The sequence below is a fragment of the Moschus berezovskii genome, chromosome 22 (genome assembly GCF_049115385.1).
Source record: "Moschus berezovskii isolate FMDL1 chromosome 22, NW_MosBer_1.0, whole genome shotgun sequence".
In the NCBI taxonomy this organism is placed as follows: Eukaryota; Metazoa; Chordata; class Mammalia; order Artiodactyla; family Moschidae; genus Moschus; species Moschus berezovskii.
Genome location: NC_142481.1, coordinates 53246398 through 53265165, shown reverse-complemented (window position 1 = coordinate 53265165; position 18768 = coordinate 53246398). Strand labels below are relative to the sequence as shown.

At 49.6% G+C, this 18768-nt stretch overlaps 1 protein-coding gene across 4 annotated transcripts in view; it reads left to right on the top strand.

The window, feature by feature from the left end:
- The window catches only part of WFDC1 (WAP four-disulfide core domain 1), a 30731-nt gene extending 12728 nt beyond the window's left edge, over positions 1 to 18003 (top strand). Inside the window, exons 3-7 of one of the 4 annotated variants that reach the window (XM_055413034.2) lie at positions 4958 to 5041; positions 5944 to 6081; positions 12753 to 12794; positions 15068 to 15136; positions 16762 to 18003. In XM_055413034.2, coding sequence (XP_055269009.2) covers positions 4958 to 5041; positions 5944 to 6081; positions 12753 to 12794; positions 15068 to 15126 — 323 coding nt within the window. In that variant the 3' untranslated portion in view covers positions 15127 to 15136; positions 16762 to 18003. Of the gene's footprint in view, positions 1 to 4957; positions 5042 to 5940; positions 6082 to 8730; positions 9137 to 12752; positions 12795 to 15067; positions 15141 to 16761 lie in introns of those variants that run through there. The other 3 variants (XM_055413033.2, XM_055413031.2, XM_055413035.2) reach the window with 3 other exon arrangements.
- The last annotated feature ends 765 nt before the right edge of the window (positions 18004 to 18768 follow it).

Sequence of the window (18768 nt, the reverse complement as noted above, 5' to 3'; positions counted from 1 at the left end):
GCGGGGCTCACCTCTGCCGGCAGAGAACTACAGTCCAGAGGACAGCCATTCCAGGGGAAGTGTTTCTGCCTATGAAGCTGGGGGAGAGTCCTCATTAAAAAGTCCAGATTTCCAGCTTTTCTTAAAGATACTGGCCCGCATTCCCTGGGCCATCATCTGCTGCAGCCTCAGGTACCCCTGCATGGCAGGGGGACCCCTCTAGTTTTCCAGAGACCCCACCAGGACCACTCAGTTCACTCATGAGGCCTGGCCCTGGGGCTATTTGAGATGGAGACCTAACACCTTAGCCATCCAGGTGAGGACGCAGACTCCTGGGTTCAGATCTGCTGGCCAGCTGGTGACCGCCTTAAACCCCGACCTGTAAAGCAGGAATGAGAACGCTCGGTTTCTAGCGAGTGCCCGGTCCCAAAGTGCTTGCTCAGCCTCACGTGGAGCTAGGAACAGGGAATCAGTACATGTTCATTGAATCCTAACGGGAATCTCCTTGGGAGAAACAGTTCTTAGGGCATCATCTTTGGAGGGAAAGCGTTTCAGATCCCTTCTGGAGAACTTGGGGAAGGGAGAGGTAGGAAGGGAGCCTGGGGGGATGGGGAGGGAGGTGGGAGTCTCCACTGAGTGGGAAAAACGTGCCCTGAGTGGGTAGGATGAGGGAGGCAGGGGGTGTCTCTCCGTTATGCTTGGGGCTGAACCTTTGGAGCACAGAAGTCTGGTAGGACTACACTGTCAGCCAGAGGCTCTGGTTCCTGTGGACCTTCATGAGTAAGCCCCCCCACCCCCGCCACAGCCAAGATAAGAATGAATACACTCAGTTTTATTCAGGGTGATGTCACAGTGATGACAAGGGACTCAGCACCCTTAATAATGCTCATAATTACAATTGGTGCTGCCTTTAAGCACTGCCTCTTGGCCAAGCTGGCTCCTACAGGGCCTTTTACAAGAAGGACAAAATGGCACCCCTCCTGGTTGAGGAAGCACATACAAGTATGCCTATCTGGTTGGACAAGTCTGAAAGATATCCCCTCCTTTGGGCTGATACAGAGTATAGGAACTCTAGCCCTACTTGCTGCCTAGAACAGGTGTTTTTGAGCAGTGCACAAACTGAATAACTGTCCATGACATTCCAAATAGCCTTTTCTTGCACTATCTCACTTAATGCTCACACACTCCCATGGAGTAGAGAGACCATTATCAGCCCTGTTTTACAGCTGAAGATACTGGAGCTCAGAGAAGTTGAGTACCTTGCCCAGAGTCACCCAGCAGGCAGAACTGGAGCTTCAGTTTAGTCTTCTGACTGTGGGGAAGTGTCCACTGCCTTAGGCTCTCAGTGCAGGAATGTGGGGCCCCGGGCCCATTTGTGGAATCCAGTCTTTCCCCCAGACACCCACATAGCTCACTTCCTCACCCTCTCAGATCTCAGCCCAGAGGTGGTCTCTTTTTCAGGGGAGATGTTATTCAGTCGCTAAGTTGTGTCCGACTCTGACCCAATGACCTGCAGCACGCCAGGTTTCACTATCCTTCACCATCTCCCGGAGTTTGCTCAGATTCGTGTCCATTGAGTCAGTGATGCTGTCTAACCATCTCATCCTCTGCCACCCTCTTCTCCTTTGGCTTTCAGTCTTTCGCAGCATCATGGACTGTAGCCTGCCAGGCTCCTCTGTCCACGGAAATCTCCAGACAAGAATATTGGATCGGGTTGACGTTCCATCCTCCAAGGGATCTTCCTGCCCCAGGGGTTGACCCCCATGTCCCGCACTGCAGGATTCTTTATCATCTGAGCCACCAGGGAAGCTCCTCAGGGCAGTTTCCGTCTCTGATCATCTTTACTCTGGCCTTGCGGCTTTCCTCTGGCTCCTTACTGCCTGTGACTTAAGCTTTCTTTATGGGAGGCCTGGCGTGCTGTGATTCATGGGGTCGCGGAGAGTCGGACACGACTGAGCGACTGAACTGAACTGAACTGATGGCTCAGTCTAGAATATTGTGCTTCATTTGTCTCCTGACTGTCCCCCCGACTTGAAGTTCAGCCCCATGAGGCAGGAAGTTTGATTTGTTTCAGTCACTGCTATATCCCCACCATGTAAACGTAACTCAGTGAAGGGTTGACGAATCAGTGAAAGCCTGGCTCTCACTGGCCAGCAGGAAGAGTCGGCAAAGTATTAGTCATAATAATTACAACAATAATTTGTAGCCACGTTGTCTTGCCCTTGGCCCTCTTGACCTTTGGGTTTGGATAATTCTAATTGGGGTGGGGAGTAAGGGACTGACTTGGGTGTTGTGTTCATGGGATGTTGAGTGGCACCCCTGGCCTCTCCCCACTAGATGGCAGTAGTAGCCCCACCCCCACACTGGGACAGCCAAAAACCATCTCTGGATTTTACTAGATGTTTCATCTAGGGTTAAAATCACCCCACATTGAGAACTGCTTGTCTAAGATGACTAAGTAGCTTACACATTTCCTTGCAGTCTGCTTGTAAGTTCCCTTTCCCTCCAAAGCAGACCCTGAGATAATGTCATGGGTGGAGGGAGTTTATCTAGTAGGTGATCCCAGAAAGTTCTAGTTGGAGAGCAGAGAGGCAAGGCCCCGGGCTTCCAAGCCTTAAAGGTCTGCACATTTATGGGAGGCCTTGACCAAATTTCAGTATTCCAAAAAGTATGTCAAAGTGTGGGCTTCTCTGGCAACTCAGCTGTAAAGAATCTGCCTGCAAGGCAGGAGATGTGGGTTTGATCCCTGGGTTGGGAAGATCCCCTGGAGGAGGAAATGGCGACCCACTCCAGAATTCTTGCCTGGAGAATCCCATGGACACAGGAGCTTGGCAGGCTGCAGTCCACGGGGTCACAAAGAATCAGACACGACTGAGCACACAGCACACACATAGCTAAGTGTGTATGTTTTCCTATATGCTGCTGCTGCTGCTAAGTCACTTCAGTCGTGTCCGACTCTGTGTGACCCCATAGACGGAAGCCCACCAGGCTCCCCCGTCCCTGGGATTCTCCAGGCAAGAACACTGGAGTGGGTTCCCATTTCCTTCTCCAATGTGTGAAAGTGAAAAGTGAAAGTGAAGTCGCTCAGTCGTGTCCGACCCATAGTGACCCCACGGACTGCAGCCTACCAGGCTCCTCCATCCATGGGATTTTCTAGGCAAGAGTACTGGAGTGGCTTGCCATTGCCTTCTCCGGTTTTCCTATATAGGGTACATTAATACATTTCCTATTTAGAGAAAAATAACATTGAAAACATATTTTGTAACATTAAGCCTGAGGTGATGGGAAAAAGGAGGGAAGAAACAGGAGATGAAATAGAGCTCTGGAACCATGTCACCCCTCTCATTTGGAAGTTGCGAACAGCTGGTCTGGTCTATTGTTTCCACTTCTACACCAAGAGCAATCATCTTATAACCATATTGTACTCTTTTGACGGAGAAGGCAATGGCACCCCAATCCAGTACTCTTGCCTGGAAAATCCCATGGACAGAGGAGCCTGGTAGGCTGCAGTCCATGGGGTCGCTAAGAGTCGGACATGACTGAGCGACTTCACTTTCACTTTTCACTTTCCTGCATTGGAGAAGGAAATGGCACCCCACTCCAGTGTTCTTGCCTGGAGAATCCCAGGGATGGGGGAGCCTGGTGGGCTTCCGTCTATGGGGTCACACAGAGTCGGACACGACTGAAGTGACTTAGCAGCAGCAGCAGCAGTACTCTTTTGAAGAAAAAACTAACCAGCATTTTTACCAGTTTCCATCTACGTGCTCTCAAAGGCACTAGACAGCACATCAGTCTCTATTTTGTCGTGTTTTGGAGTCAGACTAAAGCAGCGGCCATAAGCAAATGTGATCCCAAACCAGTGTTATTTGATCTCCAAAACACTTTAAAAAAAAACTAATTGCCAACGTTTAAAACTGAGTTTATCTTTTTTTAAAAAAAATACAGACTTAAAAGTTTAAGAAAAAGAAAAAGCCACCCACGGACTTCCCTGGTGGTTCAGTGGTTAAGAGTACAGCTTCCAATACAGGAAACGTTGCTTTGATTCCTGCTCGGGGAACTAAGATCCCCATGAGGCTGCTAAGCCTGCGCGTCACAGCTGCCGAGCCTATGCACTCTGGAGCCTGTGTTTTGCAGTGAAGCCCCATGTACCGCAACCAAGACTCGATGAAGCCAAATAAATAAATAATATTTAAAGCAACGACAACACCTAGAGGCTCTGAGAACACTGGGAATGGCTGGCCAGAGCTGACCAACTGCTGACCCTTTGAGGCAGAACAATCTCCAGTTGGCTGTGGTCCTACCCGGCCTGTCTTTTTCCTTTGTGTTACTTCTCTGTCCCCAGAAACATTTGGGTTTTCAATCCCTGTTGGGAGGGTTGAAGAGCTTCCAGTCTACTACATGGTCATTCTTCCTGTTAAAAAATGTACTGGTTAGAGAACTGGCCGTAAGGCTGTAACTAAAAGACGCATAAGCCAAGGGGCCCAGCCTATTAAATATTTCCTTCTCCCTTGGTTAAAAGGCCAGAGTTGACAAATGGTCCATAGCCGCAGGTGACTCTGCTCCACAGTCACCCAGGGACCCAGGTTCCCTCTGTCTTGTTGCTCCACGTGGTCCAAGTGGGCCCCAGACTGCAGGTTGCAGGAAAGAGAGGGAAGGGGACAGACAGGCATCAATGCAAGGGCCAGACAGAAAGCTGCATCATCACCTCTGCTCACATCCCGTTGGCCAGAACTCGGTTTGCATGGCCATACCTAGCCACAGGAGCTGCTGGGAAATGGAGTCTCCAGCTTGGCTACCCAGTGCCTAGTTGAAACTCAAAAATCTGTTACTAAAGGGAAGAGGTGAATTTTTTTGTTTCTTCTTTTGGAGGGTCAGTGTTTCTTCATGAGATGTGAGTTCCTCCATTCCCAGAGGCTGGGGCAATTCTTGGCTGCCTGAAGAGGGAGGGCATTGACGTAACCATTTCTTATCTTGTCAGTTTTAGACTGGCTGGTACAGCCGAAACCTCGATGGCTTGGGGGCAACGGCTGGCTCCTCGATGGCCCTGAGGAGGTGTTGCAAGGTACCTGCGGCATGATGCCAAACCCGACGACAAGGCCAGGGTCCCCCTTCTCAGGCTGCCCCAGAAGATGGAAAAGCAGGGGAAGCCTCTGCTCCGGGAGGATCCTTGTCCTCAGATACCCAGCCCTCTTGAACTGCCCCCACCTCCATGGAAGAGTGTGACCGGGGCTTGGCCAGGCTCTCAGAAGCCCCAGAACACCATAGGGTTCACCTGTCCCTGGGACTGGGGCCTCCTCACTGGGTGGAGAATTCAGAGGAAATGGGGTGGGGTTTTCAGATCCTTAAAATCACCATGTGGGTTCATTGTTCCCTGCCCATGAGGCCTCCTTGGGGGCGGGGGTGGTGGAGGACAGTTTCTGAAAGGAATGACAGGCAGGCCTGGGGGTCTGGACCACTGCAGGGGTGAGGGTGTGAGTGAACACCTTGCCGTGTGCAGCTGTGCTTTGTGGCTCTGCACGCACACACGTGCACCGTCGTGTCCATTAGGGTGTGCAGTGGCTGTGTGTCTGAGTTTTTGTGCAGCTGTGTTCATGAAGACGTGTGTGACTATAGATGTGAATCTGTATGTGCGGGATGTGTTTGTGTGTGTGTGCGTGCAGATGTGGCTATATGTATGTGTGTGTGTGTGTTGGGACTTGGGTGGTGCAGCTCGAATGTGTATTGGGATTTTGGTGTGTAAGCATATGTGCAGGCGAATCTACCTCATGTCATAATGTCATAATGCGTGTGAGGGCGTGTTTGGGGTCATTTGACTTTGAGCTGCCCCTGTGTGCACGTGTGTGTGCGCGTGTGTGCAGAGACCCCAGGCACAGCCTGGCATCTGGGTTGCAGACGAGAGGCAGCCCCTCTGCCCTGCTGGGGGCCGCCCCTGAGCCCCCCGTGTGTGCCCCTGTCCCGCAGCAGAGGCCTGCAGCACCACCGAGGATGGGGCCGAGCCGCTCCTCTGCCCCTCAGGCTACGAGTGCCACATCCTGAGCCCGGGTGACCTGGCCGCGGGCATCCCCAACCGGGGGCAGTGTGTCAAGCAGCGCAAGCCGGCAGGTGAGTGCGGACACCAAGCCCCACCTAGCTCTCCCCGGAACTCCCCCATGGGAGACCCGTCCCAGAGGAAACCCCAGCCTCTGAGCCTGTCCCCACCCTCTCCCCCGCCAAGAACCTGCTCCAGGCCACTTTCTCCCTGCTCATCCGCACAGAGCAAAGCCCAGCTTGCCACCTCCTGCCTGGCTCACCTTAGGGTCAGTTGTTTCAAATCTCTGAGCCTCAGTTTCCTTATCTGTAAAGTGATATCACTTCCTGTTGGGTTATGGGGTGATGGAAATCACATGTGTGAAGCCAGAGCCAAGACAAGAGGTAAGGGGTGCTCAGTAAACACTGGATAATTTACTTCTATTAATATCTATCTGTCCATTATAAACTGCACAACATTTGAGTTATCTGAGAACCCTTAACTTCCCCCTGCTAGGACCCTTCAGTATGACTTAATTAATATTTGTCTTTCGAGACGAGTCAATAAATAGTTCAGTGAAGGGCCTGAGTAGCGTGGCTTTAGTTTGCATGCTTTTCTTTGGGGTGAGGGGCACAGAAGACAGAGCAGAGGAGGGCTGCTGGGGGGACCTGAAGCCACTTCTGCCTCATGCGAGGTGTAAGGTCGAGAAGTTAGGCATGGAATTTGCCAGGACTATGTGCAAGGGAAGAATCGGGCAGCCTTGTCAAAGTTGAGCTCATTAGAGCTTTGAGTACACACCCCCACTTCAGCATCCCTCAGCCCTGATAGCGGAGGACAGCACCTCAGTCGAGGTTGGGATAGTCACAGTGACCCTGTTGGCCCAGAGAACCCACCACATGCATTTTCTGCCAAAGCATTTTCCCTCTGATTTGAGAATTTTCTTTCTCTGAGGTGTTTCTGGAAAGACGTAGATGTTAAATCTCTTATACATTTAGCATTATCATCATTGTAAATAATTAAATTATGAGGCATGGGGCTGTTTCAAGGTATCTTGGTTCCTGGAATTCTGAGCTCAATTTGAAAAAAAAAAAAGTTGTTTGTAAAAGGTTCATAACCAACCGGGAATCTGAGATTTCTCCTTCATCCCACTTGCTGTTAGGAATATGAGCAGGTTCTCCAGCCAGAGTGGCCACTTAGCCCCTCGCTGCTGCATGTGGCATGTGGCCCAGCCTCTTCAGGTCTTGCTTTCCGCATCTATAAGCTGGGCTGATAATAGTTAAGCTGGGACTTCACTGGTGGTCCAGTGGTTAGGACTCCATGCTTCTATTGCAGGGGGTGCAGGTTTGAGATCCCTGGTCTGGGAACTAAAATCCCACATGTTGCAAGGCACAGCCAAAAAGAAAAATAGTTAAGCTGCTTCACAGACTCTTTGGAGAGCCAATGAGTTAATCCATGTAAACCTTGTCTGTAGTTTCTCAAGCACAGATTTGAATCCATTCTGTTAGCCCCACTGCTGTCTGTAGACACAGCATTGCGCCACAGGTAGACCGGGCCCCCCACCGTCCTCAGATGCTCAGCCCCAAGGACAGGCCAGCCTGTAGGAACCTGCTGGAAGGAGCAGCCTTTTCCAGAAGAGAGATGGTAGGGGCGAGGGCCGGTGGGGGGCAAGTCAGGAGCCCGCTGAGCTGAAATGTCATTTTTACAACCAGCTGCTGCTGCTGCTAAGTCACTTCAGTCGTGTCCGACTCTGTGTGACCCCATAGACAGAAGCCCACCAGGCTCCCCCATCCCTGGGATTCTCCAGGCAAGAACACTGGAGTGGGTTGCCATTTCCTTCTCCAATGTGTGAAAGTGAAAAGTGAAAGTGAAGTCGCTCAGTCGTGTCCGACCCTTAGCGACCCCACGGACTGCAGCCTACCAGGCTCCTCCATCCATGGGATTTTCTAGGCAAGAGTACTGGAGTGGCTTGCCATTGCCTTCTCCGTTTTACAACCAGAGAGACCTGGAATTACCGGGCCTTTCTTATCGCCTGATCGCGCTCGTTCAGTTACGTGATCTCCAAGACCAGGGTCAGTCAAACAAGTTCAGACCGGTTCTTGAGGAATCAGACCAATTCAGAGAAGACCCACTTGGAGGATAGAGATCAGCAAAGGGACATTCAGGGGACTGCACAGATGGTGCCTGAGGTTGACGGAGGCCCCCATGGGTGCTCCCCTAAGCCTCAGTGCAAGCCTGCAAAGGGAGAAGTATGACCACAAGCAGCGTCGAGTGTGGTTGAGACTGTAGGCCACACGGCATGTATTAAATGAACCTTAAAAACGTATTCCAGTACACAGTCACATGCGCTCAGTCGCTCAGTCACGTCCGACTCTCCGACCCCAGGGACTGTAGCCCTCCAGGCTCCTCTGTCCATGGGATTTTCCAGGCAAGAATACTGGAGTGGGTTGCAATTTCCTTCTCCAGGGGATATTCCCGACCCAGGGATGGAACCCACGTCTCCTCCATTGGTAGGCGAGTTCTTTACCACTGCACCACATGAGAAGCCCCTCCAGTATACAGTTCAGTTCAGTTCAGTCGCTCAGTTGTGTCCAAGTCTTTGCGACCCCATGAATCACAGCACGCCAGGCCTCCCTGTCCATCACCAACTCCCAGAGTTCACTCAAACTCATGTCCATCGAGTCGGTGATGCCATCCAGCCATCTCATTCTCTGTCGTCTCCTTCTCCTGCCCCCAATCCCTCCCAGCATCAGAGTCTTTTCCAGTGAGTCAACTCATCACATGAGGTGGCCAAAGTATTGGAGTTTCAACTTCAGCATCAGTCCTTCCAATGAACACCCAGAATTGATCTTCTTTAGAATGGACTGGTTGGATCTCCTTGCAGTCCAAGGGACTCTGAAGAGTCTTCTCCAGCACCACAGTTCAAAAGCATCAATTCTTCGGCGATCAGCTTTCTTCACAGTCCAACTCTCACATCCATACATGACCACTGGAAAAACCATAGCCTTGACTAGACGGACCTTTGTTGGCAAAGTCATGTCTCTGCTTTTTAATATACTATCTAGGTTGGTCATAAGTAGATGCAGACAAATACCACTTGTATGAGGTACCTAGAATCATTGAGTTCATAGAGTCAGAAAGTACACTAGTGGATGCCAGGGGCCAGGGGTTGGGGTGTGATGGGAGCGGGGATGAGGAGTTAGTTAACGGGGACAGAATTTAAGAAGGAGAAAAATTCGGGAGATGATGATGGTGAGGGCTGCACAACAGTGTGAATGTACTTAGTGCCACTGAGCCGTACAGTTAAATATGGTTAAATACTATGTTTTATAGTATGTGGCTTTTACTACAATAAAAAAGCATTAAAAAATATTTTCTGAAATTGGAAAAAAAAGACTGCAGGCCACTGAAATGGGGCTCAAACCCCATGACTTTCTTCCTAGATGACCTTGGGCAGCTAATCTAACTTTTCTTAGCCTCAGTTTCTTCATCTGTAAAATGGAGCAATTGGGGGTCCCCATAGTAAGTGCTTCTTGGCTGGTGATGAGGCTTGGATTAGAGAATACTTCTAAAGCCCTCAGGTCAGCACCTGACAGAGTAGGTCTTCAACAAATATGCACTGGGGTCACCTGTCTTCGGGAAGAGGGCTGAGCCTGTCCACCTGTTCCCCGCCTAGAGGAATGATCAGAGCCTTCTGGATGGAAATGTAAATGAAATTTCCCCTCACCTCGTCCCCAGAGGGCCATCACTTAGCAATAATTGTTGATAATTGTACAGGACTTTGGAAGCATCTTAAATTCCAACAACATCCCTTGGAGCAACGGTCTTGGGGAGGAGAGGGGCACTCCCATCCCAGGGTAACCTAGGAAGACACCTCTGGTTTTAAGTTTTTCTTTTTTTAAAAAAAGACATATATTTGAAGTAATTTCTGACTTACTGAACAGTGGCCAGGACAGTCCCTTGGACCCTCCACCATCATTCATTAGTCGTTACTGTTTCTTTCGTCGTACTTCTCTGCCTCTCCCCCCAGCCCATGCCTTCCCTTTGTATAAATCTACATAGGTATTTGGGGGCACTATCTGGGAATAAATTATACGTCTCATGCCCACACCTAAGATGCAAGTCTCTGCTGAGAGCTGGCTGCTGCAGGGGGCTGAGGACCATTCTGAGTTCAGTCCGGACCCTGACATTGGAGGAGTTCACGTCTTTCTCGAGAGGAAAATGAACATGGACACAGGCAGTAGATCTGATTTCTCAGAGAGCAGAGTTGGGGTCCTTAGTGCATATTTTATTTATTACAATAAATAAAATTATTAGTTTATTGAAGTCTGGTTGATTTACAATGTTGTGTTAGTTTCAGGTGTACAGCACAGTGATTCAGATATACACATGTATATTATATATATATTCTTTTTCAGGTTGTTCTTCCTTATAGATTATTATTGGCTTGTCCATAATATTCGTTTGGGTTTTTCTGTAATGTCTTAAGGAAAAGCTGGACTAATATTTTGGCCAACCCGACACAAAGTGTTGAGCAGGGTTCCTTGTGCCATGCAGTCGCTTCTTGCTGGCCATCTGTTTTATATATGGGAGTGTGTACATGTTAATCCTAAGCTCCTAATTTATACCCCCTCCCCAGTACATCTTCTGAGTGGCTTCCATGCCACTCTGAGGCTGATGGGCCTCCACGCCCCCCTCTGACAAGATGACTTCACTGGTGCTGCCTGAGGATAACATGCTCACGCAGTCCTGAGCAGGGGCTCAAATCAGTTGATGGCTTTTGTTAAAGTGACACTTTTGGTAAACACACCCAGCGTGAAGAGGATGTCCATTTGTGTACAGATCACAGTGTCCTTCCCTTGGCATCAGGAACTAAAATCCATTCCCAGGGAGACGGGAGGAGCAGGAATGTTTCAGAGAGCCTCGGGAGAAAGTTGTCATTTGCTTGGAAAATTGTTGTAAATAGTAGTCACCGAGATAGCTGATAAGCTGTCTGCCAGAGGCTGTGGATTGGCCTTTGGTTCTATTGCCTTGAACAGTAAATGTCAGCTCTGGCCCCGAACACCCTGATGATGGTTAGGATGTCCACAGAACAGAACGGTTTTTATTGAGATATGATTGGAGTATTAGTTCCAAGTGCACAAATGTGATTGACCTGGTAGCCATCAGACAATGCTCATGGGTGGAAGGGGAGGGGTGAGCTGACTAATGCCAATTAAGTGAACTGTCTGTATGAGCTGGCCAGATTTCTCCACTCTACCACGTTACATTTCCCCAACTCCTACCAGAAAGCGTTTCACTACTGTGATAGGGTGGGGACTCTGGAAGGGGATGGGGTGGTTGACAATCAGCAGTGGGTATTGGGTGGTGAGGATTCTTAGTAATTTGAGACAAATAAAATTACCAAGAGTTGACCACATTTTACACACAAAAGTCGCTGTTTTGTGTGGTTCCTGATCATCTTTGCTGCAAGTCTATGTTTCCAATGAAAGCATTTCTCTTAATCCTCATGATAACTTAAGAGGTATTGATTTTATGCCCATTTCCTGGTGAGAAAACTGAGGCTCTGAGTAGGTTAGTGAGCAGTGGAGTGAAGTTTCATAACTGAGTTGTTTTGTTTGCAGTAATGACTTTCAAGTCTTCTTTTGAACAGACTCAAAAACTGCTGCTTGCTTTCCTTGTGAATGTATTGTGCAATGACATTTGCTGAACAGTATTTTGGAATTTGCTTCCAGTTTGGCGCCCCACTCCAGTACTCTTGCCTGGAGAATCCCAGGGACAGGGGAGCCTGGTAGGCTTCAGTCCATGGGGTCGCACAGAGTTGGACACGACTGAAGCAGCTTAGCAGCAGCGGCAGCAGCACCTCTTTAGAGAGTGGTTCTCAAACTTCATATTAAAAAAGAGTACTGAGGGACATCCCTGGTGGTCCAGTGGTTAAGACTCTGCACTGCCACTTCGGGGAGTGTGGGTTTGATCCCTGCTCAAGGAACCAAGAGCCTACATGCCGTGTGGCATGGCCAAATCAAAACCAACAACTTAATTTTTAAAAATACTGAGAACCCCACAGAGCCTTGCATGGGTTTTGGCTATGGATATTTACCATATTCAAAGGTAAAGCTGAGACATTCCAAATATTTGTCTGACTCATGTTGATATAGGGCTTCCCTGGTAGCTCAGCTGGTAAAGAATCTGCCTGCAATGCAGGAGACCCTGGTTCAATTCGTGGGTCGGTAAGATTCCCCTGGAGAAGGGAACAACTACCCATTCCAATATTCTAGCCTGGAGAATTCCATGGACTGTATCGACCAGGGGGTCACAAAGAGTCCAACATGATTGAGTGACTTTCACAGATACAACACACACAACACATGTCGATACATGGCAAAAACCACCACAATATTGTAATTACCCTCCAATTAAAATAATTACTTTTAAAAAAGTGACTGATAAACTCACTATGGGGTGAACAGAAATAGTATTTTTCTTAAAAATGGCTCTGTTTTCCAACATACACACAAAGTGGGCTGAGTGGCATTGTTTTACATATTTGCAGCTGTAATATGTGTATTCAGAGGAGTGGATCCTCATGTCTGCATCTGCATTTGAAGGGCTGCAGTGTCACATGTAACATAGCTTCTGAAAAATTCGACCATACACTTGTGAGAGAATGAGAGTGAAAAACACAAATCATTTCTTAGCACTGTTATAAAGATAGTTTTGACCTCATAAACTCCCTGAAAGGAGCTTAATCCTCTCATTTCTTTTCCAGATGGTCGATTCTTACGACAGAAATTTTACAAAGAATATCCAGGTAGGAGAAGGCCCATTTTTTCCTTGCAGAGGGTACTAAAAATGGTGGTGGGTGTTTCTGGGGTGAAGAAGAGAAAGAAGCCCTGTGGGCTGTCCTGAGAGCTCCAGTCTGAAGCTACTATGAAGGAAAATGACTGTATTCCACCTGGTGGTTCTTATGCCATCAGCTGGTCCTTTGGGGGTCAGATGCTAGGAGGCTAAGATGCTTCTGTTGTGCAAAGTCTCTCCTCCAACCTGAGTGGTCCTCCCCACAGGTGGGAGCCACGCCACGCTACAGGCTGGGACTGGAGCAGTGGCTCAGGGATGGCTTGTAGGGGACAAAGTGGGACCTAGGATTGGGGAGTAAAGGAGACACCCTGTTGTCTGATGGTGGGCAAAAGGACTTACAGCAAACACAGCTTCATGCTAAACATCAGAATGTAGGACTTGACGTACAAAACCTCCTCCTACTTTCATTCAGGGGATTGAAAAATATGGTTGACACCATCTTTCCAGCCAGTCGTCTGTTCAGTTATCCACTGACCCATCCATTCATGTAATCATCCACCCACCCATTCTTCCACCCATCTAACCATCCAGTCTTCCATCCAACCACCCAGTCCTCCTTCCATCTTTCCATCCAGTCTTCCATCCATCTACCCATCCATCCATCCTGTCTTCCACTCATCCATCCATCCAGTCTTCCATCCATTCATCCAGTCTTTCATCCATCCAACCATCCAGTCTTCCATCCAACCATCCAATCTTCCTTTCATCTTTCCATCTGTCCATCCCATCTTCTATCCATCCTGTCTTCCATCCATCCAGTCTTCCATCCACCCTTCCATCCATCCAGTCTTCCACTCATCTACCCATTCATCCTTCTATCTATCCATCCACCCACCCATCCACCCATCCAGTCTTCCATCCATCCTGTCTTTCATTCATCCATCCAGTCTTCCATCCATCCACCCATCCATCCAACCATCCAGTCTTCCATCCATCCTGTCTTCCATCCACTCATCCATCCATCCTGTCTTCCACTCATCCACCCATCCATCCTTCCATCCATCTAGTCTTCCATCCACCCACCCATCCATCCAACAATCCAGTCTTCCATCCATCCACCCATCCATCCATCCTTCTATCCATCCAGTCTTCCATCCATCCAGTCTTCCATCCATCCTTCTTCCATCCATCCATCCTGTCTTCCATCCATCCATCCAGTCTTCCATCCATCCACCCACCCATCCATCCAGTCTTCCATCCACCCACCTATCCATCCTGTCTTCCATCTACCCATCCATCCATGCTGTCTTTGACTCATCCATCCATCCACCCATCCATCCTGTCTTCCATCCATCCATCCAACCAGTCTTCCATCCGTCCAGTCTTCCATCCATCCACCAATCCATCCATCCTGTCTTCCATCCATCCATCCAGTCTTCCATCCACCCATCCATCCTTCTGTCCATCCAGTGTTCTGCCCATCCACCTAATAATTCATTCAATCATCCATCCATGTGTTCTTCCATTCATCTACTATATATTTTTTAAGAATCGACAGTACATATTTATGAAGGGAAAGGGACGATAGAGGATGAGATGGTTGTATGGCATCATCAACTCAACAGACATGAGTCTGAGCAAGCTCCAGGAGTTGGTGATGGACAGGGAAGCCTGGTGGGCTGCAGTCCATGGGGTCGCAAAGAGTCAGACACAACTGAGCAACTGAACAAACTCTCTATTCTGTGCTGGAGGTTGAGGCTACATTTGTGAATATGGCAGATCCAGTCCATGGCATCATGCAGCTAATATCAAGCAGGAAATCACAAAATGAATCAAGTCCAAGTGGTTATTTGATGACTACAGTGATCAGGACCACTGAGGTCACATTCAGGACACCATGAAAATAGACGGGGATGTCAAGGAAGGCTTCCTGAGGAGGGGACATTGAAGCCCAGTGTGAAGAATAAGAAACAGTGGGCAAAGGATCAGCAGATGTGAGAATTGTGAGGTTGAAGCAACTCGGCCATCACAGCAGCTGAGCACGTCATGAGCACAGGGTTGGGGCAGGGTGCAGGCAGGGAAATGTCAGGAGTTGAGGGCAGACTACACAGGTGGGGGGCCCTGGGGAGGAGGGGGAATGGCTGCAGGTGGGGACTAGGGACCTCATTTGGGGGAGGAGAGGGGTCAGAGCCAGGCTGAGGCGTTTAGAGCTAGTTTGGCCGCTGAGCTGTGAGCACCTGAGCAGGAATCCACACAACTGCCCTGACCGCCCGATTCTTTCCACAGAGGGCACCTCCAAGTATGTGGCAGAACACGGACAAGGACAGCAGAGGCACTTTCAATAAAGTGACAGCGGTGGGTAAGCTGGAGGCGTGATCAGTCAGTGTCAGCGGGTGGCTTTGGGCAACCAGGTGTCTAAGGTAGCTTTCGTCACAAAGTTGACTGATAGGAGGGCAAGAAAAGAGTTGACCTGTGGGAAGAATGTGAAAATGCCCCTGTAATTTCAAAGTGAACACGTGAGTGCCTTGGGTGTAATCAGCAGTAGAAGTTTCTAGAGTCTGTGACTCTGAACCCGAGGACCAGTCTAGGCTGTGACTGACTTTGCGTTCCTTGGAGAACAGCAGACACGCCCTCTGCTGCCACGTGAACTTGGTCGTCTGCCCTGCTCCCTCTGCCGCGTGGTACTATTCACGGCCAACTCTCAGGCATGAAGCAGGTGCCCTGTGGCTCCACAGTCACTCGTGGAAGTCTCCAGTGTGCAGACGTGGTGCTGGGGGAACGCCGTGGACGAATCAGGGCTCCTGTTCTCAGGGGCTGATGTCCTCATGGGAGACTAAACCCGTCAACCAGCAGGACAGGCCTGGCCTGCAATGGTGTCATGAAGGGCGTTGGACAGACAGGTGATGTGAGGCAGGATAGGAGGGGACTGCTTCAGGTGAAGGTCAGGAAGGTGAGCAGGTGACATCGGAGCCAGCATCTGACACGGGCACCCAGGCAGAGGAGCCAGAAGGGCAAAAATCCCAGGGCAGGAAAGATCTTACTGAGGAGCCCCATGGAGGCCTCTGGGGTGGGAACAGAATGAAGGTGGGGGCAGCCAGCACCAGAGTTGACTGGGGAGGAAGGCACGGCTATGCTCTCAGGTGTTCTCCAAAGTGAGATATAGGAGGATGCAAAGATCCAGTAAAACCTGGATCTTTCAGCCAGTAAAACCTGAACACCCACCCAGTGCTCTGAAAGCTCAAGTCTGTGTGTGGTAAACAGACCCCCTGAAAGCAGGCGATTTACCCCTGAATGTCCTTGAAGGGCAAACATCAGGTTTCAGGTTCCAGAATCTTCAGGTGTGAGTCCTGCAGGAAAAGCTAGAGTCCGTGGGGATTGATGCCAACATGTCTATTACCTGCTGATGACAGGAACAGCCCTTGGAGTGGATATGACCCACTTGAGTCTGTGAACCTCACATGGGGAAGCGCTGGGACCAGTGGGAAAGAGCAGGGCCGTGGATGCCTCTTAGGAACCAGCTGGCCAGAACTGGGTTTAAACTCCTTTTCCACCACCAGCTGATCTTAGGCTAATGACTTCCCCTCTCCAAGCCTCAGTTTCCATATCTGTAAAATGGGAGTGATGAGGAGGGATGTATTAGGAACTTAGATGGGAGGGGAGATCAAGATGGCAGAGTAGGAGGACTGGGAGCCCACTTGACCCCACGAATGCATCAAAAATACATCTGCACATGGAGAGACTCACAACACACTGGAAACTGGCAACAAGATTCTGGCACAACCAAGGTTGTAAGAAAGATCCACATGGAGTCAGATAGGAAGGTGGAACCCAGAGAGACTTAGCAGTGAGTCAAGAATTGAGTCTTAGCAGAAGCTGGCATCTTTCTGGTGCTTCTGGTAGGTGAGGCAGAAGTGGATGACACATACTTGTGACCCCATGTTCCTGGGTTCATGTTCATTCCTTCTTTCCTTCCCTTTCAGCCTGTCTGCAAGAACATTCCTCCACTTTCTGCTGAGCCTCAGAAATCATTGGGTAAAAAATGATTTGACCCCCGAGGTCATGCCCAGCCTGAGAGAGCATGACCGCAGCGGTGTTTGGAGACAGGGCCCCTGGCTCTCAGCCCCGGCATGGCCCAACCCGGCGGGGTGACTTCATGGGAGCCACTCACTAGCTTCAGGTTCCTGCTTTATCGTCCTGGAAATGAGGCCCTCCTAGTAGTCCCCTTGACCTTGCCACCCCCTAGATCTGCCATGGGTAGAGGTCACTGCTTTTGGGAGCTGTGTGAAGGTCAGTGTCTTGGTTGGTACAGGTTTCTTCCAGGTTTGACTCTGAGAGACATATACCCATCCCAGATATTCTTAAGATAAGTCTGCTCATCATAAAATGGAAATTAACTCACCTGCTCACGCATGATTCATAATTTTAAGCACCTGATGACCTTAAATTGGATGTGCTGGAGCCGTGGAATCTGAGAGTGGGAGGTGGTGGGTATAATGGGGATGAGCTGTCTGCTCAGCTCTGCTTCTGGACCCCTGGACTATCGGGACCACATGCATACCCTGTTGGCGTGCGTCCCTTTGAAGCAGACCCTGGGAGGGGGATTGGATTTATTGATTAGGAAGTGATTTTAGCAGGAAAGTTCCTGGGGAGAACTCACATGGTCCTACCAGGTTATGTAAGGTGGTCTTGCGGAGGGTAACTTTGGTGAGACCTGCCCCCCCTGCATGGTGGTCCTGGAGGCAGCCTGCTTCCCCTAAGGGCCAGCTCCAGGGGCGGCACCCATCACGTGCTCAGAATGGCCTCACACTTGGTTTAAGAAAGTTGGGCAAGGGGCCGCATGTTCATTTTGCAAGTGATTAAATGGGTTTCAGTCCCACTGTGGAGTTGGCCCCATTAGAGGGCAAGGGAACTGAGCCCCGCTCAGTGCTGGGGTAAGGGGTGCTCCTTAGAGGAGGGGTTGTCAATTCCAGGGGCAGCCTGGAAAGGGACCCCCAGAGAATGCAAACAGAGCCCTGTGGGAGCATCTGTTACAGAAGCCAGATCTCAACCATGACTGCACAGAAATGGACACATATCCAGAGGCTTTGAGGGGAAGTGATTCAATTCACCCAGTAACACCACCACCCCCGCCTCCTTAAGACAGCCCTGTGGTGACTGGTGAATCAATGGTCAGTCATTTGGCAGAACTTGACCTTTTGAATTCCAAGAGGGGTTTGTATGGAGACTCCTGAGTATCTGTATTTTATTTATTAACTTTTTCAGTTGGAGGATAATTGCTTTACAATGTTGTAGTGGTCTCTGCTGTATATCAACTCAAAAAAAAACCTAGGAATAAACTCCCATATGACCCAGCAATCCCACTACCATGCACATACCCTGAGAAAACCACAGTTCTAAAAGACGCACACACTCCAAGCTTCACTTCAGCACTGTTACTTTATTTTTAATATTGATTTATTTACTTGGCCATGCTGGGCCTTAGTTGCAGCACGCAGGATCTTCCATCTTCGTCATGGCACGTGGAATCTTTAGTTGTGGTTTGCGAACTCTTTGTTGCCGCTCGTGGGATACAGTTCCCTGGCCAGCAATGGAACCCGGGCCACCTGCCTTGGGAGCGTGCAGTCTCAGCCATTGGACCGCCAGGGAGGCCCCCATATGTTAAAGACAAGCATCTCTGCTCACCCCGTCCCTCTGCTGACCTTCCCTCACCCAGGTCCACACTCTGTCTCCAGCTGAAAGCCATGTGCTCTTGAAAAACACCCGCGGTCCAGTTTACAGTGGAGACTGATGATTGCTGGGCCTTTTATATTTTTGTCATTTCTGAGCATCAGTGTGTTCGTATTGCTCAAGAACTGTTTTGCTGGCTTCTTTGTTTCTGTGTGTGGAACAGGAGGGAAAGCAGTCAAGCGCTTCACGCCACAGCTGTGTGCAGTGCGCCTTTGTCACACTGGCTGGGGGAGGTGTGGATCTTCCCGCTGATGGAAAAG